Source organism: Misgurnus anguillicaudatus, chromosome 17, assembly GCF_027580225.2.
Source record: "Misgurnus anguillicaudatus chromosome 17, ASM2758022v2, whole genome shotgun sequence".
Lineage (NCBI taxonomy): Eukaryota > Metazoa > Chordata > Actinopteri > Cypriniformes > Cobitidae > Misgurnus > Misgurnus anguillicaudatus.
Genome location: NC_073353.2, coordinates 18,402,509 through 18,420,744, shown reverse-complemented (window position 1 = coordinate 18,420,744; position 18,236 = coordinate 18,402,509). Strand labels below are relative to the sequence as shown.

At 38.4% G+C, this 18,236-nt stretch overlaps 1 protein-coding gene across 1 annotated transcript in view; it reads right to left on the bottom strand.

Annotated features, from left to right (window-relative positions):
• The window catches only part of man1a2 (mannosidase, alpha, class 1A, member 2), a 111,725-nt gene that overhangs the window by 12,848 nt on the left and 80,641 nt on the right, over positions 1-18,236 (bottom strand). The window contains exons 7-9 of the mRNA XM_055214643.2: positions 6,873-6,967; positions 6,017-6,140; positions 5,182-5,275 (exon numbers count right to left, since the gene is read on the bottom strand). Coding sequence (XP_055070618.1) covers positions 5,182-5,275; positions 6,017-6,140; positions 6,873-6,967 — 313 coding nt within the window. The remainder of the gene's footprint in view (positions 1-5,181; positions 5,276-6,016; positions 6,141-6,872; positions 6,968-18,236) is intronic.

The following is an 18,236-nucleotide window of genomic DNA, read 5'->3' as shown; positions in this document are numbered from 1 at the left end:
AAAGCTTGGGCGTCACGTGATTCATAGAGACTTCAGTTAGTTCCTGGAAGCTCATAGTGACCCATTAAAACACATTGAGTTAGAGGCAAAGAGCTGTAATTTTTCTTACTTAATAGTCAAGAAATGCATTGATTTACAATATTTATATCACACTAATATGTGTAAGTAGTATTTTTATAAAATTCTATTAACAAATGTTTTTTGACAAATAAAATCCACTAAGATAAGATCAGTTAGTATGGTCAGCCGCTGGTTTGTGCCTAGTTTTACACTGCCTCATACAACTTTAAAGCTTTAAAATGCATCACACTCTGTAGTACGTAAGCTTATAGGGGAGGTTTCCCAGACAGGGATTAGACTAGTTTTAAGAGCTTTCCAAACTTGAAAACAATTTGCACTGACATATCTTAAAATACATCAAAATGCACACAAGTAATGGTTTTAGTAAGGCATGTTTATTTAAACTAGTTATATGTCATAATTAAACTAAGGCCTAGTCCTGGTTTAAACTAATCCCTGTCCGGGAAACCACCCAATAATGTTTATGCATGTTTATAATGTACAACTGACTGTGTGCTGTGCCTGTTTCATTTATAAATATACAAAGAACAAAAAATCACTTTCAATTATTATTAATCCCTAAAAGCATTAATATATGCATTTTATTAATACAACTTATTCATAAATTAATTTATTGCATTTAATTGAATACAGAATCACAGAGCCAAAAACACTTCACCCATACGTTTTATGCATAAATATGCACTATATACAGCCATCACGTTTAATAGCCTCTCTAATTACACAATAACGGATTAATCTGCCTTAAGAAAACTAAATTTACCATTAAAAGGCTGTTTGATATGTGTTGCTAACATTATCCACTAAGACCGTTTCTCAATCCGAAGGCTGTAGCCTCCGAAGGGTCGCATTTCTAAGATGGATACGTCATAAAAACTGTCTTATTTCAGAATATTAACTTTGAAATTAACTTTAAAATATTGATTAATATTCTTAGTTAATCGTTAATTGTTGTAATATGCTTATGACTTGCGAATGTAATGCTCAGTTAACTTAAATAAACCAGGCGATGCCGTATGCAGCAGCCTGCCTATGCGAAAGGGCCCTGATCTACCGCTGTTCATTTAACCGTAACTCTTGAAGCATTTGCGCTATCAAAAAAGTTTGAATTGTTCCTAAAAGACGACGATTGCACTTTTTGGAAATATATGGTTTATTACAGTACTTTCTTGCTTTCCGTTTGCCAATCGCTGCTGTTTGTGGAGATCTGAAGGGGGAGCGCGTTAGGTTCAAGTGCATTGCAGCAGAGAGCAATATTAAAGTTTAAAATATAAAACTGTGTAACACTAAAGTTGACACGCTGTTGGTGGCTCGTGACTCGACGGCCCGACTGTTTAAGTTGATTTTCAATAAAGCAGTGTTGATTTTTGTTCGCTTCTGTCTATGTTTCAGAAGCTAACAAATGCTCAGGTAACCACGGGCTATTAAATTACTCCGAAAAAGATTTTTGCTTATACAAAACAAAATTTAAGGATTGTTTTCCGCCAAATCCACAGTATACAGTCAGATCACAACACCTGAAATATAGCTTATGGCACGATTTGCGTGGATTATGACAAAGTGCGGAATGTTTTGTTTTTTAGAGACCCACCATCATACACTTTCTGCCTCCGCCACTGATTAAGTTAATTCTTCAGCGTTTTAAATTACTATTTTATTTTCTGCGGACAACGCTTTTCGGGAATGAACAGAGGTGAGAAATTTAAGACTTGGGTAAATTAAATTTAAGACCTGGGATAAAAATCCTGGTGTTTTTAAGACTTTTTAAGGCCTTAAATTTAACATTCTGAATTTTAGACTTTTTAAGACTTTTTAAGACCCCGCGGGAACCCTGTATATTGCTATCTGAAATATTGCTAAAGACGGCGTTACAGGGACGCAGGAAGGGTGGCAATGGAGATGCAGCGTCTCATTCCCTTCTCAAGGAACAACAGTTACATACGACACCCCAAGACGTTTTCATGTGTGAAACACAACTATGTAAAAAAGTATTTTGGTATGAATCAACATTCACATACAGAAGATATAAGCATTTAAAGGGAACAGTTTAGCATGTGTGCTTAAAAAGTCTAGAATTTTTATGATATTATCCTACACTACACAGGGATTAATATGGATTTTTCCAGAAAACTTCTTGCATAAAATAAATTCAAGCACTTTCAATGACCTGTATCTATGTATGTATATTTTCAAAAACCTGTGGGAACTCTCTATACAGTATATCTGCATGTGTAGTTGTTTATTTTTTCAGAGCAATCAGACTAAAAAAGAAAATCAGAGGCATACAGTATGTACCTGATGGATTGGTATTAACAAAGCTTGTTTAACCCAACTTTGGACCAGACAGGAAACATCTCAGCAGGCTAACAGAAAGCATGATTTGTGCAGGGAAGTGTATACTGTATACGCCTACTATCATAGGAGAGCGAGGGAGAAGCCCACTAACAATGTCACAGTTCATATCTGCAGAGGCTGGTGAGAAGTCGCTTGTTTAAGCCTGCTGGGAGAAAGCAAGCAGGAGAAGAGCTGCCAAAACCCATTACGGAGCTCTTTAGAGGAGACCAGAGGTGGAGGACAGATGCAGAGGTGATGGTTTTACACGAGAGAGGTGTAAACAGGCAACTGACAGGGTGGAAAACCATGCCTGAAATCACTCGATCATAAACAGAACCATAGCTGAAGATATCAATGAGGCATCAAGGCAATGAGGCGCGTTACGACAGATCCTTTAAATTTATCTCAGGATCTCTTTAAAGATGTATTTTATGCTAATGGATGCGAGGTAGCGGCCTGACGGTAGCAAAACGGAGAAGCTGGTATGAATTATTCAAAGGAGAGAAAGAGGGAATGAGAAAATTGAAAAGTGGTTTCCATGTGGTCTGCAGGAGGTTGCCAGGTTGTTATGGGTCAACAGAGTCCACCCTCAATTGTCCCCGTTTATACCCGATATTAGGATCTTCAGGCGCCCCGATTGAGAAGGTTCAGACAGAACATGTGGATATCTTGACAGCATGTTTGACACAGTGAAAGCAACAGAGCAAGAAGAAAATAAATCACAGAAGGAGCGATAAACAAGACGAAACCAAAAAAGATACAGCGGAGGTGAATGTGTGCGTGAGCAGAACAGAAAAGAGGACGAAGGTAGAATTCATAACAAAAAACAAACTATCAGTGATAAAGATGATGAATAAACAGCGAAGGTTGCTTTTCAATGAAACGCAAATTAGAACACAACCGATATCTCAGACAGACTTCTGTTAAGCATTTGGCCTCTCATTTGATGGCTTCTTCTGGCACCGTTGACTGGATTTTCACTTCTGCCAATCAGAAACAACTCCCTAGCGGTCTCCTGCTCAAAAGTAAATGCTTTTAAAGCACCTGAATAAAAAACAACAGGGTGAATAACAATCAGAGATCCAGGCAGGACTGCTCTGTCTGTCTTAGCATCAGGGAGGGGACGGTTCATGGACCAAGAAGGAGAGGCTGAGTAAAAGACGCGGATCCAAAATCGGAAAGCCCTAGAGATGATGCTGTGCGGGCGTGGAGTCGAGAGGATTTAATGGCCTGTCACTCATGCTGAGTTTTCATTTAGAAAATAGATCTCTAATGCACATCAATTACATTTGGACACACACACCATCACATTCAAGTCTGAAAAAATGTGTGTGTGTGTGTGTGTGTGTTTGGGTCGATCAGGTTTTAGCCTTTAGAAGCAGAGCTGTAATTAAACCCTCATCTCTCTCAGTAATTAAGACTTGGTTAAAACACACAGTGGAGTGTTTTCACCACACATAATCAGTAATTACATATAAAGAAAGAAACGTCCCCACGTGACATCTTTATTAAAGCTCAGTGATCAGCGCGGAGATGAAGATACGCTGCTATTCTGTCGTCATTCACATTTATAGAATAATAAACCCTGGCGGAGGGATTATGAACATGATCACAAACGGCACAAATACAGCTCAGAATTTGTGGCTTCTGTATTTGATTTAAACCTCTTCTGACGATTATTATTGTAATAAGGATACCAAAATAAATGTTGGGTATATTTTAAATCGGTTTACCATAATTACTGGATATAGCTCTGTTCCAAATCCTATTTGGACATTATTGGCACGCTACTGATGTGAAGACTGTTCCAAAAACAGGCAGCTAAATTATACTGCCATCCAAGAGAGCTGGTTTTGGCCAAAACCGAAGGCAGCATAGCATATATGCATCAAGCATATGCACAAATGTTTATTCAAGACAGTGGAATGATGAAAGATATGTTGATACAAACAGACCTTCGGTTTACAAGCCCAACTCTCTAACCATTAGGCAGCGACTGCTGTAGACATCTAGTGCACGTCAGGATGAAATCTATCTTAAGTCCTAATCAATCATTATGCAATGAAGATACAAGCGTTAATAATTTTTTTTCATTGGAGTTTTTGGTAACACTTTATTTCGATAGTCCACTTTAGACATTTTACTGATTATAAGTAACTTTGCAACTACTTATCAACTACCAATCTTTAGATAATTAGTGAACTCTCTGCTTAATATCTACTAACACTTGATTGCGATGATATCTCAACAGACATTCAACTGTCTAGAAGTATCTTTGCAAGTGCATGTCAACTTATTCCACTAATCCAAACCTCTTCCCTAACCCTAACCCTTACAGTCTACTAATACTCTAATGACAGTTAGTTGACGTAAAGTTGCAAATTATTGAAAGTTAGTTGACATGTAGTTGCAAAGTTATTTATAGTTAGTAGAATGTCTAAAGTGGACTATCAAAATAAAGTGTAACCAAATTTTTGTACCAACCAGATGTGAAAAGCACCGAACGACAAGACCATGCATAGCCAAAAACGATTGTTTTATTTATATTTTTTCGCTTGGCAAGCCGACCGGACGTGACATGGGGGCATTGCAGCATTGACGATTCCATATTTTAAATTGAAGTTCGAAGTTGTGACTTAATTTTGATCGATTTTGATTTAAAATCTAAATCGTGACACCCTTTAGTTGCATGATTTGTGAAATTTATACAAATACTTGCAGCTTCTAAAACTGAAGAGATAAGGTTATTAAAAGGAAGTTACTCACGCTGGCCCCAGCGTCCTGTACGAGGGTTCAAGTAATTGGGGTAGAGCCCGTTGGGTCTGTCCATCTTAGCCAGCAGCTTCCGTATGTGCATCACCTAAACAATGGTTAAACAAACAGTTAAATGGAAATACGGTAACAAATATAAACAACTGGATGTATTATTACATATTAATACATAAAAGTTATAATAGTTGCACCATGTTTGCAGCTATCAAGCTACATAACATTGTCTAATAATCTAATAACCTCAAGTTATTCCCACCACCAGCTTTGTTGTTTTAGCAGAGTTTTAACGTCCATCCATATTTATTTTTCACTCTTTTTAAGATACAAACAGAAAATACTGGAAATATGTACACAGAATTTAAAATCAAAACAATTTTTAGAACTAAATATCTTCTTCAGGCATCAGTCAGTATTTAGTGTGACCTCTCTTGGCACGAAACACATCTTGAGCTTTTTGAGGAGACTGAATTCCTGAAGTCACTCGATTAGAATTAGAAATTAGGATTTAATTTCATTTAGGTTTAAGAGATCCTGCAGTCTCCTGCTATTGCTCAAGTGGAAGGGGAGTTTACCATAAATACTTGACACTTCAGCTTATACTTTTATACTGTTTTAATACTACATACACATTTCCTGTATTTTCTGTCTGTATTCTAATAAAGAGACCGAGAAATAATTATATATGATCACTATACAATTGCAAAAACAACAAATCTAATGGTAGCATGGTTGTCTACAACTTTTGCATGGTACTGTACATCATCCAATGAGAATTAAGACCTGAAGCTATCCGTCTTATTACAGTCTTGAACACACAGACAGGCATCACCTTCTGATAGTAGGCAGGGTTTCCTGTCAGATATGTCAGGTGCACAAACTCCATGTGAAGCGTCCCAAACTCAGCCAGAATACTGCTTCCAGCTGACGCCCAGCCCCAGTTTCGCCCCACACCACTGAAACAGACATAACATTTATGTGCAGTATGTTTCATAGCAGTCTGTAGCAAACATCCTCCTCTGTACCATTTTATCCACGTGTAGACAGAAAAATAACAGTGACCCAACTTAGGTTAAACTATACAATTCCTTCATATGGATTCATTTAAAGCCCAGCCACTCTTCCATCAAGCCTAATATCCCCTCTCCTTAACTCCTGACCCATCCCATTCAAACTGTATCCAAAGCATTCACAAGTCCTTTTTAGAGTATTTGTGTGTGTGTGTGTGTGTGTGTGTTGACGCTCAATGCCAGCTTTGCATGAATGAGGAATAATAAAACAGTGTCGTTCTTTCCCTTAGGATTACAGACACCCAGAAACACAAGTTGGTGCTGTCTGCTTCGGAGCAATTTTTTGCTAAACACCCAATTAATTCACAAAAGCCACGCTGGGCTCGATTTGACCCCCTGTCTCCTCTAACATTAAAAACCTTGATGTACGTTCACAATGTGCGCCACAATTTAATTGTGCAATTTTCATTTTATTCTAATGAAATTAGGTGTAAAGCAGAGTTAAACAGTTGAAATCCACTGGGGATTTCACAGTCACATGTCTAATAGAAAACTTCATTTTGAGGCAAACCCCACTGCGAAAATGTGCAGAAGAGACGGCGCTGGGAGAAAAGTGATGGAAAGAATAAAAAGACAAAGGATATAAGGTGTGTGTAGGGATGTGAAGATCTAATATACCTCTTCAGGTTGACCATGGCCCACGGGATGCCTGTTGGGGTGTTGAAGGCAGGAAGCAGCTTCTCTGCTAGCTGGACAGCCTTCACCTTAAAAACCTACCAGAAACAGAGAAGAGAAATAAATAATGAAACATGTTGGATAGCACGCAGCAAGGAAAACAAGAGAACAGAAAGAAGCCAGCCAGCTCAAGGGAATAAAACAAACCCTCTGTGGATGTATCTTGCACATTTCCAGTTTATATTATACTTCAAAAATCAAAATAGGTCAATGCAAAGACGAGATTAGCCATCATGATGCGCGTTCCGCGCGAATTGAGCGTTGCCGCGAGAAACGCGCGAGTTGAATAATCTCAACTTTGGTGGATTTCCGAGCCGCGTTAACCAATCAGGACCTTGCTGTAGTAGTGACGTGATTACAGAAAGCAAGCGGAGTCTCTGCGGAGTTGCAGAAGCCCATCCCATGATGCGAATATCTGAGTGAATGTCTCAAATGACTACTGTAGGCTTATACGAGCGAATGAAGCGAGTAAACTCAAATGTTTAAGCGTCCAACTATGCGCGAATAGTGCGTTTTTGCCGCCTCTACCGTGGCTGGTGTGAATGCACCATTACCGATCCCAAGATTGTTCCAAACCTGTATATCGCGTGTCCCATTAAAAAGACCTCTCTAAAATCGAAAGGCTGCGATTCTGTGTTTCATACGCAGCTTGTGCGTGTACTATGGTGTTTTGGTCAGTAAGAAGTCCTTATCAATCCAAAAACATTATGAGTCGAAGTCGTTTATAACGTGCATTTAAAAAAGCAACACACATTAAACAAAATCATTCAAAATATTCTTCATTATCATGAAAATACCTGAAACAATATGAAGAACAGCGATATAAATATTCTTCTAGACATTTCCTGGAATAACGTTTGTAATGCTGCTACTTCTGTGGCACAATTGGAGTTTCTGCACGAGGGCGCCCTCTGGCTTTTGGATGTGGCGGCATTTCACCGTAATTCCTTCAAATTCATTCATTGAGAAAACGCGCATTTGCACGATAAATCGTTACAGCCCTAAACCTTTATACATTTCTTTGTTAATTACCACAGATCTGGGGTACCACACACTTCTGTACTATTATTTTTTGCAACATTGGAAATCAATAGTGCCCCATATACAGTAGCAAGAAAAAGTATGTGAACCCCTGTGAATAAACTGGTTTTCTACTGTGATTTGCCATTAAATGTGATCTGATCCTCATCTAGGTCAGAACAATAGACAAACACAATGTGCATAAGGTGACAACACACAAATAATTCTAGTTTCTTGTGTCTTTTTTGAAAACCCCCATTAAACATTCATAGTGCTGGAGGAAAATGTACGTGAACCCTTGGATTTAACAGCTTGTTGAGCCTCATTTGGCAGCAAATACTTCAAGCAAGCGCTTTCAGTAGTTCTGAATCAGACCTGCGCATCGTTCAGAAGAAATTTTTGCTCATTCCCCTTTACAAACCCGCTTTAACTCACACACATTTGTAGGATGTCAGGTGTGAACCGCTCTCTTGAGGTCATTCCACAGGTTAAGGTCTGGGCTTTGACTAGGCCACTCCAAATGGCGCATTTTGTTTTTCTTAAGCCAGTCTGTAGTAGATTTACTACAATGCATAAGGTCATTGTCCTGTTGCATCAACTAACTTCTACTGAGCTTCAACTGGTGGACAGCCACTCTGACATTATCCTGTAGGATTTTTTTTACTTAATTCATTTTACCCTCAATGATGGCAAGTGGTCCAGGCCATGAGGCGGCAAAGCAAGCCCAAATCATGATGTTCCCTCCACCATACTTCACTATTGGGATGATGTTTTGATGTTGGTTAGCTGTGCCCATTTTGCGGCATAACATTTTTTCCATAAAATTCAACTTTTTTTTCATCAATCCATAAAATATTTTCCCAGTAGCACTGGGGTTTGCAAAGGTGCTCTTTTGCAAACTTCAGGCTCACAGCAATGTTTTTTGGGAGAGCAGCGGCTTCCTCCGTGGTGTACTGTCATAGACACCGTGCCTGTCCAAAGACTTGCGTATGGTAGACTCAGGAACAGAGCTGTGTGCCCGTTCCAATGATGTCTTCAAGCCTTTAGCTGTTACTCGTGGGTTCTTCTTTACTTCATTGAGTATTCTGCATGGTGTCTTAGGAGTCATCTTGACTCTGCGCCCACTTCTAGGAAGGGTAGCTACAGTATTTAACTGTCTCCATTTATAGATAATTTGCTATATATAATAATAGACTGATGGAGGTCTAAACATTTTGAGATTGTTTTGTATCCCTTTTCAGCCTCATGGAGTGCAACATCTCTTGATCAGATATCTTTATAAGGGCATGGTTCAGAAGAGCTGATGCTTCTTAAGAACAGCAATCTAAAAATGTGTGAGTGTCTTAATATCAATCAAAGTTGCACTAAACCACACATTTAAACTCATTTTATTAACTGGACTCCAGTTTGCCAGCTTCTGAAAAAAAAGCTTTCAATAAAGTTATTAGTCCATGGGCTCACTTACATTTTCCTCCAGCACTGTGAATGTTTAATTGGTGTTTCCAAAAAAGACACAAGAAACTGGAATTATTTATGTCTTGTGAGCTTATGCACATCGTGTTTGTTTATTGTCGTGACCTAGATGAGGATCAGATAACATTTTATGGCAAATCACTGTAGAAAACCAGTTCATTCCTAGGGGTTCACATACTTTTTCTTGCCACTGTATGCTTGGTTACCTTCCTTTGTATTCAGCAGAACAAAGAAATTTATACAAGTTTGGAACACATCGCGAGTAAACAATGACAAATTTTTACATTTTCAGTGAACTATTCCTTTAATGGTCCTAAAAATAGACTTGATACACAATGGGTTGAAATATGAACTGGAAGCGTTCTTAAGAGGTTTCGTAACATTCGCTGAATGCAACCCGACTCTTCCCTCAGAATCACGTCACGCATCATCCATAAACCCAGCAGAGGGAAACCGACTGCACATATTGCCTCAAGAGAGACACAAATGAGACAAAAACTAAATATACATCAAACACCACACCTGCATGTGTTTACGTACCGACTGTCAGCTGCAGATTGTGTGAAGCACAGAAGTAAGTTTGCCCTCGTAAAATTTGACTGGGAACACTTTTGCAGACAGCTGCAGTTTAACAATACTGCAGCACATTAACCATAATGTGACCCTGCCTGTAAAAACCAGGATAAAGTCTCAATCTAATTTTGAGCTAACGAGCATTAAAGGTTGATTTTAATGATTTCAATCTTTCACATGACCTTACTCAGTCAAATTTTAAGATATCAAGATTATACATCCACAGAATGTTCTTTACATTATGTAGGATGATTTTATGTAGAAAACCGTAGAACAAAAAAGCTGAGTTTTTAAAGGCAGGGTCACATATAAAAACAGATATTAACCCTTGCAAAATAATGGGAGAACATCTTTTTGGTGAAAGGTAAGAGTTCAGAGCTCATACATTTAGGGTCGATGGTTGAACATGGTGAGGTGTGCTCATAAAAAACAAACTTCTAAAAATTCTCATCAATTCATGTCAACTCCAAGCCTGGGTTGCTCCAGTCCATACATCTCTATCATATTGTAAATGAACTAAGTTGCTTTCAATAAAACTTTGAGTGAATAATTATTTTTTGTGTACACTTGGAGCTTTATGCACATACCAGCTGGCTCACAATACGATCGACTTCACCCAAACCAATAGTGCAGATTATTATCTGAGCTGTAGAGTAGACGTCAAGCACACACACCAATCAATACTTTCATTTTCCAGATCTCCCGTGTGACATCGTAATATTGGGGAGACTATAGCTTTGCAATCCTACAAAAGGCTGAGCAGAAAATGTCTGGTCCTCGTGACTCAGACTTTTCTAAATAGGGTGAGATCTGTTGCTCGTGTCAGAGCTGGAGTTGTGCGGTTGATCATTGTTGTTTTTTTTAGAGGGGAAGATAAAATGAAGACTGCAGAGAAATGTCCTCTGCTTTTCAGACGGTCTGCTCGGCTGCCCGAGTTCCTGCTGATGTTTCTATTTTCAGCCAGTCTTGCAGACGTTTACGTGGAGCCTAGTAAAATGCACTGAAATTCACACGTATATATGTGTGAGGGGAATGCAAGGCCTTCAACGTATTCATTAAAAACAGACAAAGAGCAAGAAAGACAACTGTGCCACGATGCTGTGTCTACATAAAGGTCCAGGGAAGAAAACATACAACGTGCTGTAAGAGTTTCTGAAAAAAAGCAAAACCTGGGGACAAAGAAAAAGCAGAAGCTATTTGTACCTAGAGTACAACACCAATTGCGCTTAATCTAGTGACATATGCTAGATAGCTCAGTGGTAGAGCATTGTGCAAAAGGTCTTTGGTTTGAACCCAAAGAAAACATACAATGATAAAAATGTATACCCTTGTAATGCACTGCAAGTTGATTAGGATAAAAGCGTCTCCCAAATGCATAAATGTAAATATGCCACTATAAATTAACATGTATATACACACCCCTTAAGGATTATTAGGAACACCATACTAATATTGTGTTTGACCCACTTTTGCCTTCAGAACTGCCTTAATTCTATGTGGCATTGATTCAACAAGGTGCTGAAAGCATTATTTAGAAATGTTGGCCCATATCGATAGGATAACATCTTGCAATTGATGGAGATTTGTGGGATGCACATCCAGGGGACGAAGCTCCCGTTCCACCACGTCCCAAAGATGCTCTATTGGGTTGAGATCTGGTGACTGTGGGGGCCATTTTAGTACAGTGAACTCATTGTCATGTTCAAGAAACCAATTTGAAATGTTTCAAACTTTGTGACATGGTGCATTTTCCTGCTGGAAGCAGCCATCAGAGGATGGGTACATGGTGGTCATAAAGGGATGGACATGGTCAGAAACAATGCTCAGGTAGGCCGTGGCATTTAAACGATGCCAAATTGGCACTAAGGGGCCTAAAGTGTGCCAAGAAAACATCCTCTACACTATTACTACACCACCACCAGCCTGCACAGTGGTAACAAGGCATGATGGATCCATGTTCTCATTCTGTTTACACCAAATTCTGACTCTACCATCTAAATGTCTCAACAAAAATCAAGACTCATCAGACCAGGCAACATTTTTCCAGTCTTCAACTGTCCAATTTTGGTGAGCTTGTGCAAATTGTTGCCTCTTTTTCCTATTTGTACTGGAGATGAGTGGTACCCAGTGGGGTCTTCTGCTGTTGTAGCCCATCTGCCTCAAGGTTGTGCGTATTGTGGTTTCACAAATGCTTTGCTGCATACCTCAGTTGTAACAAGTGGTTATTTTAGTCAAAGTTGCTCTTCTATCAGCTTGATTAAGTCGGCCCATTCTCCTCTGACCTCTAGCATCAACAAGCCATTTTTGCCCACAGGACTGCTGCGACTGGATGTTTTTCCCTTTTCACACCATTCTTTTTATAAACCCTAGAAATGGTTGTGTGTGAAAAACCCAGTAACTGAGCAGATTGTGAAATACTCAGACCGGCCCGTCTGGCACCAAGAACCATGCCACGCTCAAAATTGCTTAAATCACCTTTCTTTCCCATTCTGACATATATATAGGCAAATGAAATTAATTTTTTAACAGACAAAAAAGTGAGAGTCGATAAGAACGAGCAAGGAACTAATTTAGGCTGAATAAGTAGTGCACCCCTCAGGATTACTGCTTGGACCGGTGTCTGTTTATATGAGTGAGTGAATCCGTGTAATTCCCAGAATGAAGATTCCGACGCTTGGGTCTAATCTAGTTGATGCGGACCATAAGCACCATAGATGATCCTGTTATTACACATATGATATGAGCCGGGACATACCCTAAGGTACCCTCAGCCCAAAATGTTCCTTAAAGTGTAATGGGGGCATAAAAAGATTATGGGAACACATTGGAAACGGAGGGAATGAGTGTTTGTACAGAGGGTTTGGGGTTAAAGCTGAATATCTGTTCTCGTTCTCTCTCTGGCTCTCAGTTTGTTTGTGCATTTGCAGCCTTTTATAACAAACCCTCTCCCTCATGTTTAGTCTTTCTGTTGTCATGGCAGCATTATCGGGAGCTGCCAATCAAGTCCGACAAACGCGGTCAATCCAACGCAAACACAGCCAATCAGATCGCATCATCGGATACGACGTCTAATGAAGAAATTAGGATGCCGTCTGGGAGAATGTTTATGCGCTCTTAGCCCAAAGCTTCTCAAATCCTCAAAGCAAATAAGCATCGTCAGTACATTTTACAATTTACATTTCAAACACATTTTCTGCCTTTATTTGAAATCATTCCTCCTGGTTTATAAATAAACTGCACAGTTTAGTGGAATATGTAATAGAAATACACAGTCTACAAGGCATGGATATAAATAATCAAATACAAGTATCATGAACTGAATGTTTACAGAGCTAGTTTTAAATCTATTATGAAACAGCAAATATATTGCACTGTGCAACAATCTTTACACAAAGGCACATTACACAAAAAGGTTATTTCATATTTTCAGTGTGTAAAAAAGTCTATTTTAATAAAGCAAAAGTTCTGCAACACAAAATATAATCATCACAGGGCTATAATTTCAACATTATCAAATCAGTCTGGGATTATATGAAGAGAAAGAACCAATAAGTTTGTAAGACTGTACATTTACATTTGTAATGATAAATACAATGCTGAACATTTACTAGCTAACTACTTTTGTTACTTTGTGTGCTTCTGTTTCACCCAAGAGAAGAGTCCAAGTTTGAATGTTGTATTTACAAACACTAACTAAAAATCCTGCATAGTTAACAAATTAAATCATATTGTAATGTGTGCAGAATGCATCCAGAATGCAATTTGCAAAAAACTTAATGGTCTTTAAATGGGCTTCATTCTCATAATAAAACTCTGGGTTCAATTCCCAGCTGGCCCAGCACACGCTGTCTCCTGTTCCCTTTCTGATGTGTGTGGCCAACAAAACTGCAGCTGGGATTGTCAAAACAAACACTAATATTGGTGTCTAGTTGCGAAAGCCAGAAACCAACCGCTTAACCAGTTCATAATAAAACTCGAAGCTAAATTTAACATTTTTCTGTCTGTTCCCCCAAGTTTTATTGGACACCTAGGAAGGCATGGCGAAGGTCTTTATTGATCAAAACGTTGCTATAGAACTATATAAACTGTGTGTGTGTGGATTCCTTTTTTTATATAGTATCCAATTTACCGACCAAGTAATACAGAAATATACTGGGCCAATTAGAAAACCAGATATGTTTGCAAGAACACAGCCAGACTGTTTTGTACTCCAAAAGGGAATTCGATGGGTGATGGCCCGACCAAAGTTTGTAGCACATCAAACATGCAGATAAGTAGCTGACAAACATTTTCTCATCCGTCAAATCTCTTCATAAATCTCTGTCCTTATCCTGCCTCCGCTGGGCCCGGGGCTGCGGTTCTGTTCTGTCTTTGATGAGATCTGTGTTTGACAACAGAAGCGAGTGCTGCTCCCTAATGTGACACTGCATATTCACTACCACTGTGAAGATTATACAACAATAGGACATATATCTACAGACAGGCAATGTGAGATGGTGTAGGAGAGAGAGAGCGAGAGAGTTTCAATCTTACTGACGATAATGTCTGAAGTTTCCTCACACCATCACTGCAATAATAAATATGCAAATTAAGACAAAGAACAAACATTTGCCTGTTGTGTTCACTCACAGTCTATGATCCTATTTGGCTTGAAGAAGTATTGAAATAAATCCTCAGTCAGCACTGTGTACGAGGAAATGTACAGATTTATGCAGTAATTGGGCTGTTAGAGCTGAAGGAAACAAATGAACCTGTCCTGTTTAATATCCATTAAACAAGAATGGTAAATGGTTGTAAAAGAAAGAAAGAAAGGAAGGAAGGAAGAAAAAGAAAGTTCAATAAAAATATGGCTTCAAAACACGTATTAAGCCAATCACAACCATAAAGGGAAGCAATAGCTTCTGTATGGTTATTCTGTCAAGAGATGCCAAAGATCAAATGGCTTGAGGTGGAACACATAATGGAACAGAAAAACTCATTCAAAACAAATTATTATTGTGTGAAACTTAAGAAAAAATGTCCTGTAATTTTTTATTTAGAAGTCAAAAAAGAACATTACTGGAGGAAATATAAACCTAGTCAATGTACAAAGAAATGCACAATGCCCTCATTCACCAGTCATATCTCTTTCCTCTCTAATGATGACAAGTTGCTGAATGGACAGCTTTGCTAAACGTTTTTCCATTTTCATTACCTCTATCTTAACACTTTCCTAAAGCACATTTGCTGAAAATAACAAGCTGAATGTATGGTTATATGGAGTAAAGATTCAATACTGATTTAACTTCAGGACACCAATAACTCTGGACATACAGTGACGATGACCAATCAATAAACAAAATTGCATACAAGTAAACAAAATATTAATACACGGTAAGCTGAATTTTGATGGTTTCATGCACATAACTAAATGCACAAAACGCACACACATGTTTATCGGTGCTGCAAGTAAACCTGTATGTCAATGTTAACTTCTGGCCAAGGAATGAGTTGAGCTGAGGATTGGGTAGAGATGAGATGCAGAATACAGAGGAACTGAGGAAAAAGCATAGATGAGATGCAGAAGAGAAGGACTGAGAGACAGAAGAAAGACAATAGGAAGTTTGTGGAGAAGAGGGCATAAGGACAGAAAAGTAAACATCATCCATCACTGTGAAGGGGTTCTAGTGGACCCACCTGACAGTCTGCAGTGAGAGGGATGGAGGATGTGCTCTTGCACAGGAGAGATAACCTACACAGCTGATAAAAGTACTGAGTCCTTTGTCTTTCTCAAATCAGTTTCTTTTTCAGAAACAAAGTCTGCATTATTCTGGAAACTCTGCAGCACACCAACTCTTTCCTACCTACTTCCATAGATCTTAACGTTTATTTTTCTCTTTCTCATCACGTTCACAAACTCTGTTATGCCTCATTGTAAATCTTTAATTTAAAAAGGCGTGGCCATTTAAGAAAATACGTTTATTACTACATTTTATTTAGGGCTGCAACGATTATTTTCATAATCATAATCAAATAATCAATTAATCAGGCGATTATTTTTTCGATTAATCGACTAATTGGATAAAATATAAATATTTACTTAATTAGAGATGTTTTTACGTATTATAGTTAAATAAGACATTAAATTAGGGTATTTACGTGTAGAAGTGTACTTTTAAAAGTGCAAAAGCCACACACTACTACAGAGTTTTCCTAATATGAAAACAGTTCAAATGTCAACAAAAACTGACATCTCGCAGATTCGCTTAGAGCGCCTTTAATGTTCAGCTTTAGACCCTCATGAATATTAAGATTATTTGTTATTAACAAAATAAACAAGCCATTATGATATGAAAGTAGTGATATACTTGCATTGTTACAGTAATAAAAACCTGGATTTCCCCTTACGTTAAAAGAGATTTGTGGTTCATTACTATTTTTATGAAAACCCAACAACAATTAAACAAATACAAAGTCACTTATATTAAAGGGGACATTCCACAAGACGTTTTTAAGATATTAAATAAATCTTTGATGTCCCCAGAGTACATGTGAAGTTTTAGCTCAAAATACCATATAGGTAATTTATTGTGGCTCATCCGAATGAGCTGCTCAGGTGGGCGGAGTCTCAAGCGCCCGCGCTGTAGACATGGCAGAGCATCAAGAGGGAGATTCTCTCATGAAAGAAGTTAGTAAGCGATGTTCAGCATTATATATTTAAACAAGTTTAAAAAGTCTGTTTTATGCACACTAAATACATGTTTATCAGCAGATGGGGAACATTGTGGAATAAAAATTAAGACTTTTAGGTCTCATGCTGCCAGTGTTTTAAAAAGGCACAATGATTTTCAGCATGTTACAATAAAAAACACTTCCACAAACACTCAGAAGTTTTTTGACCAATCCACACAAGCACATTTAAATGATCTGTAATAAAACAACATGTTTAATGCTTAAACTTCAGAGAAACAGATCAAATGACATGTTTAAGTTTATTGTGTACACATATTGAACACATTCGCGTTTCTGTCAATCTCTCACTCTCTATCTTGTGACGCCTCGTATTCATTTGAAACTTCAGAGAAACATTAAACAACATATTTATGCTTATTGTGTATGATAGTGAATACGCGTTGTTCTCTCACTTTGTCTCGTGCAGTGCATTAATCCTCGTGTTCATTCATATAAACTTCAGAGAAACATATTAAACAACATACTTGTATTGATGAAAGTGAACCGTCGTGTTTTTCTCCCTCTCTCTCTCTCGTTCGTTCGCTCACTCTCTCTCTCTCTCTCTCTCTCTCTCTCTCTCTCTGTCACTCTTTCTCTCTCTCTCTCTCTCTCGCACTAAGGTAAGGTTAATCCTTTAGAACGTTAATTAAACCTTTAGAAAGACCATTAAAACTACAAGTTATAAGATTATAGGCTACTGTTTGTGTTTGAGGGAATACAAACGCGTCGTGCTGTCAGTCATTCTTTCTCTCTGTCTCTCGCACTCGTGAGGCCGTGTCATGGTTGGATAGCGCAGATGAAGGGGCGGTATCATTATAATAAGATCCCCTAACTACGTCATGGGGGGAGCCAAATCCGAATGACCTATATATTCACATGGTTGCAGAGAGAGCCTTACCAAAACAAAGTTACAGGGTTGCTATTTTTCATGTTTTCTGGGTTGGTAGAAGCACTGGGGACCCGATTATAGTACTTAAACATGAAAAAAGTAATGGAATGTCCCCTTTAAAGAAAATTCATCCTTTATTAACCACCATTCATTTGGGTTTTTGCTTCCGTGCTTTTAACCAAGCTGGTCCGCTGGTCAGAAGATCGGCTGAATAAACGTGCAGCTCGCGTTGTATGAAGTAAAAGTGAGTTTGCGATGTATTAAGAAACAGCACCTGACTTTAATTATTAGCGTACAGCTCGCTCGCGCTGTATGAAGAAACAGCACCTGACTTTAATTATTAGCGCACAGCTCGCTCGCGCTGTATGAAGAAACAGCACCTGACGCGTGCGCATGTTGGCCGACAATGTTGCGGGAGCGTGCGACGTCACAGACCATCTAATCTATAATGAAATTCTTTGACAACGAATGTTATAATCGTTTTTTTATCGATTTTTGACGATTAGTTGTTGCAGCTCTAAATTTATTATCATGTACTAGATCAGGGGTCTCCAACCTTTTTATGAGCAAGGGCTACAACAATGGATAAAAAAATCTAGAGGGCTACTTTTTGATATAGTCTACTTAAAACTTTTTTGCTT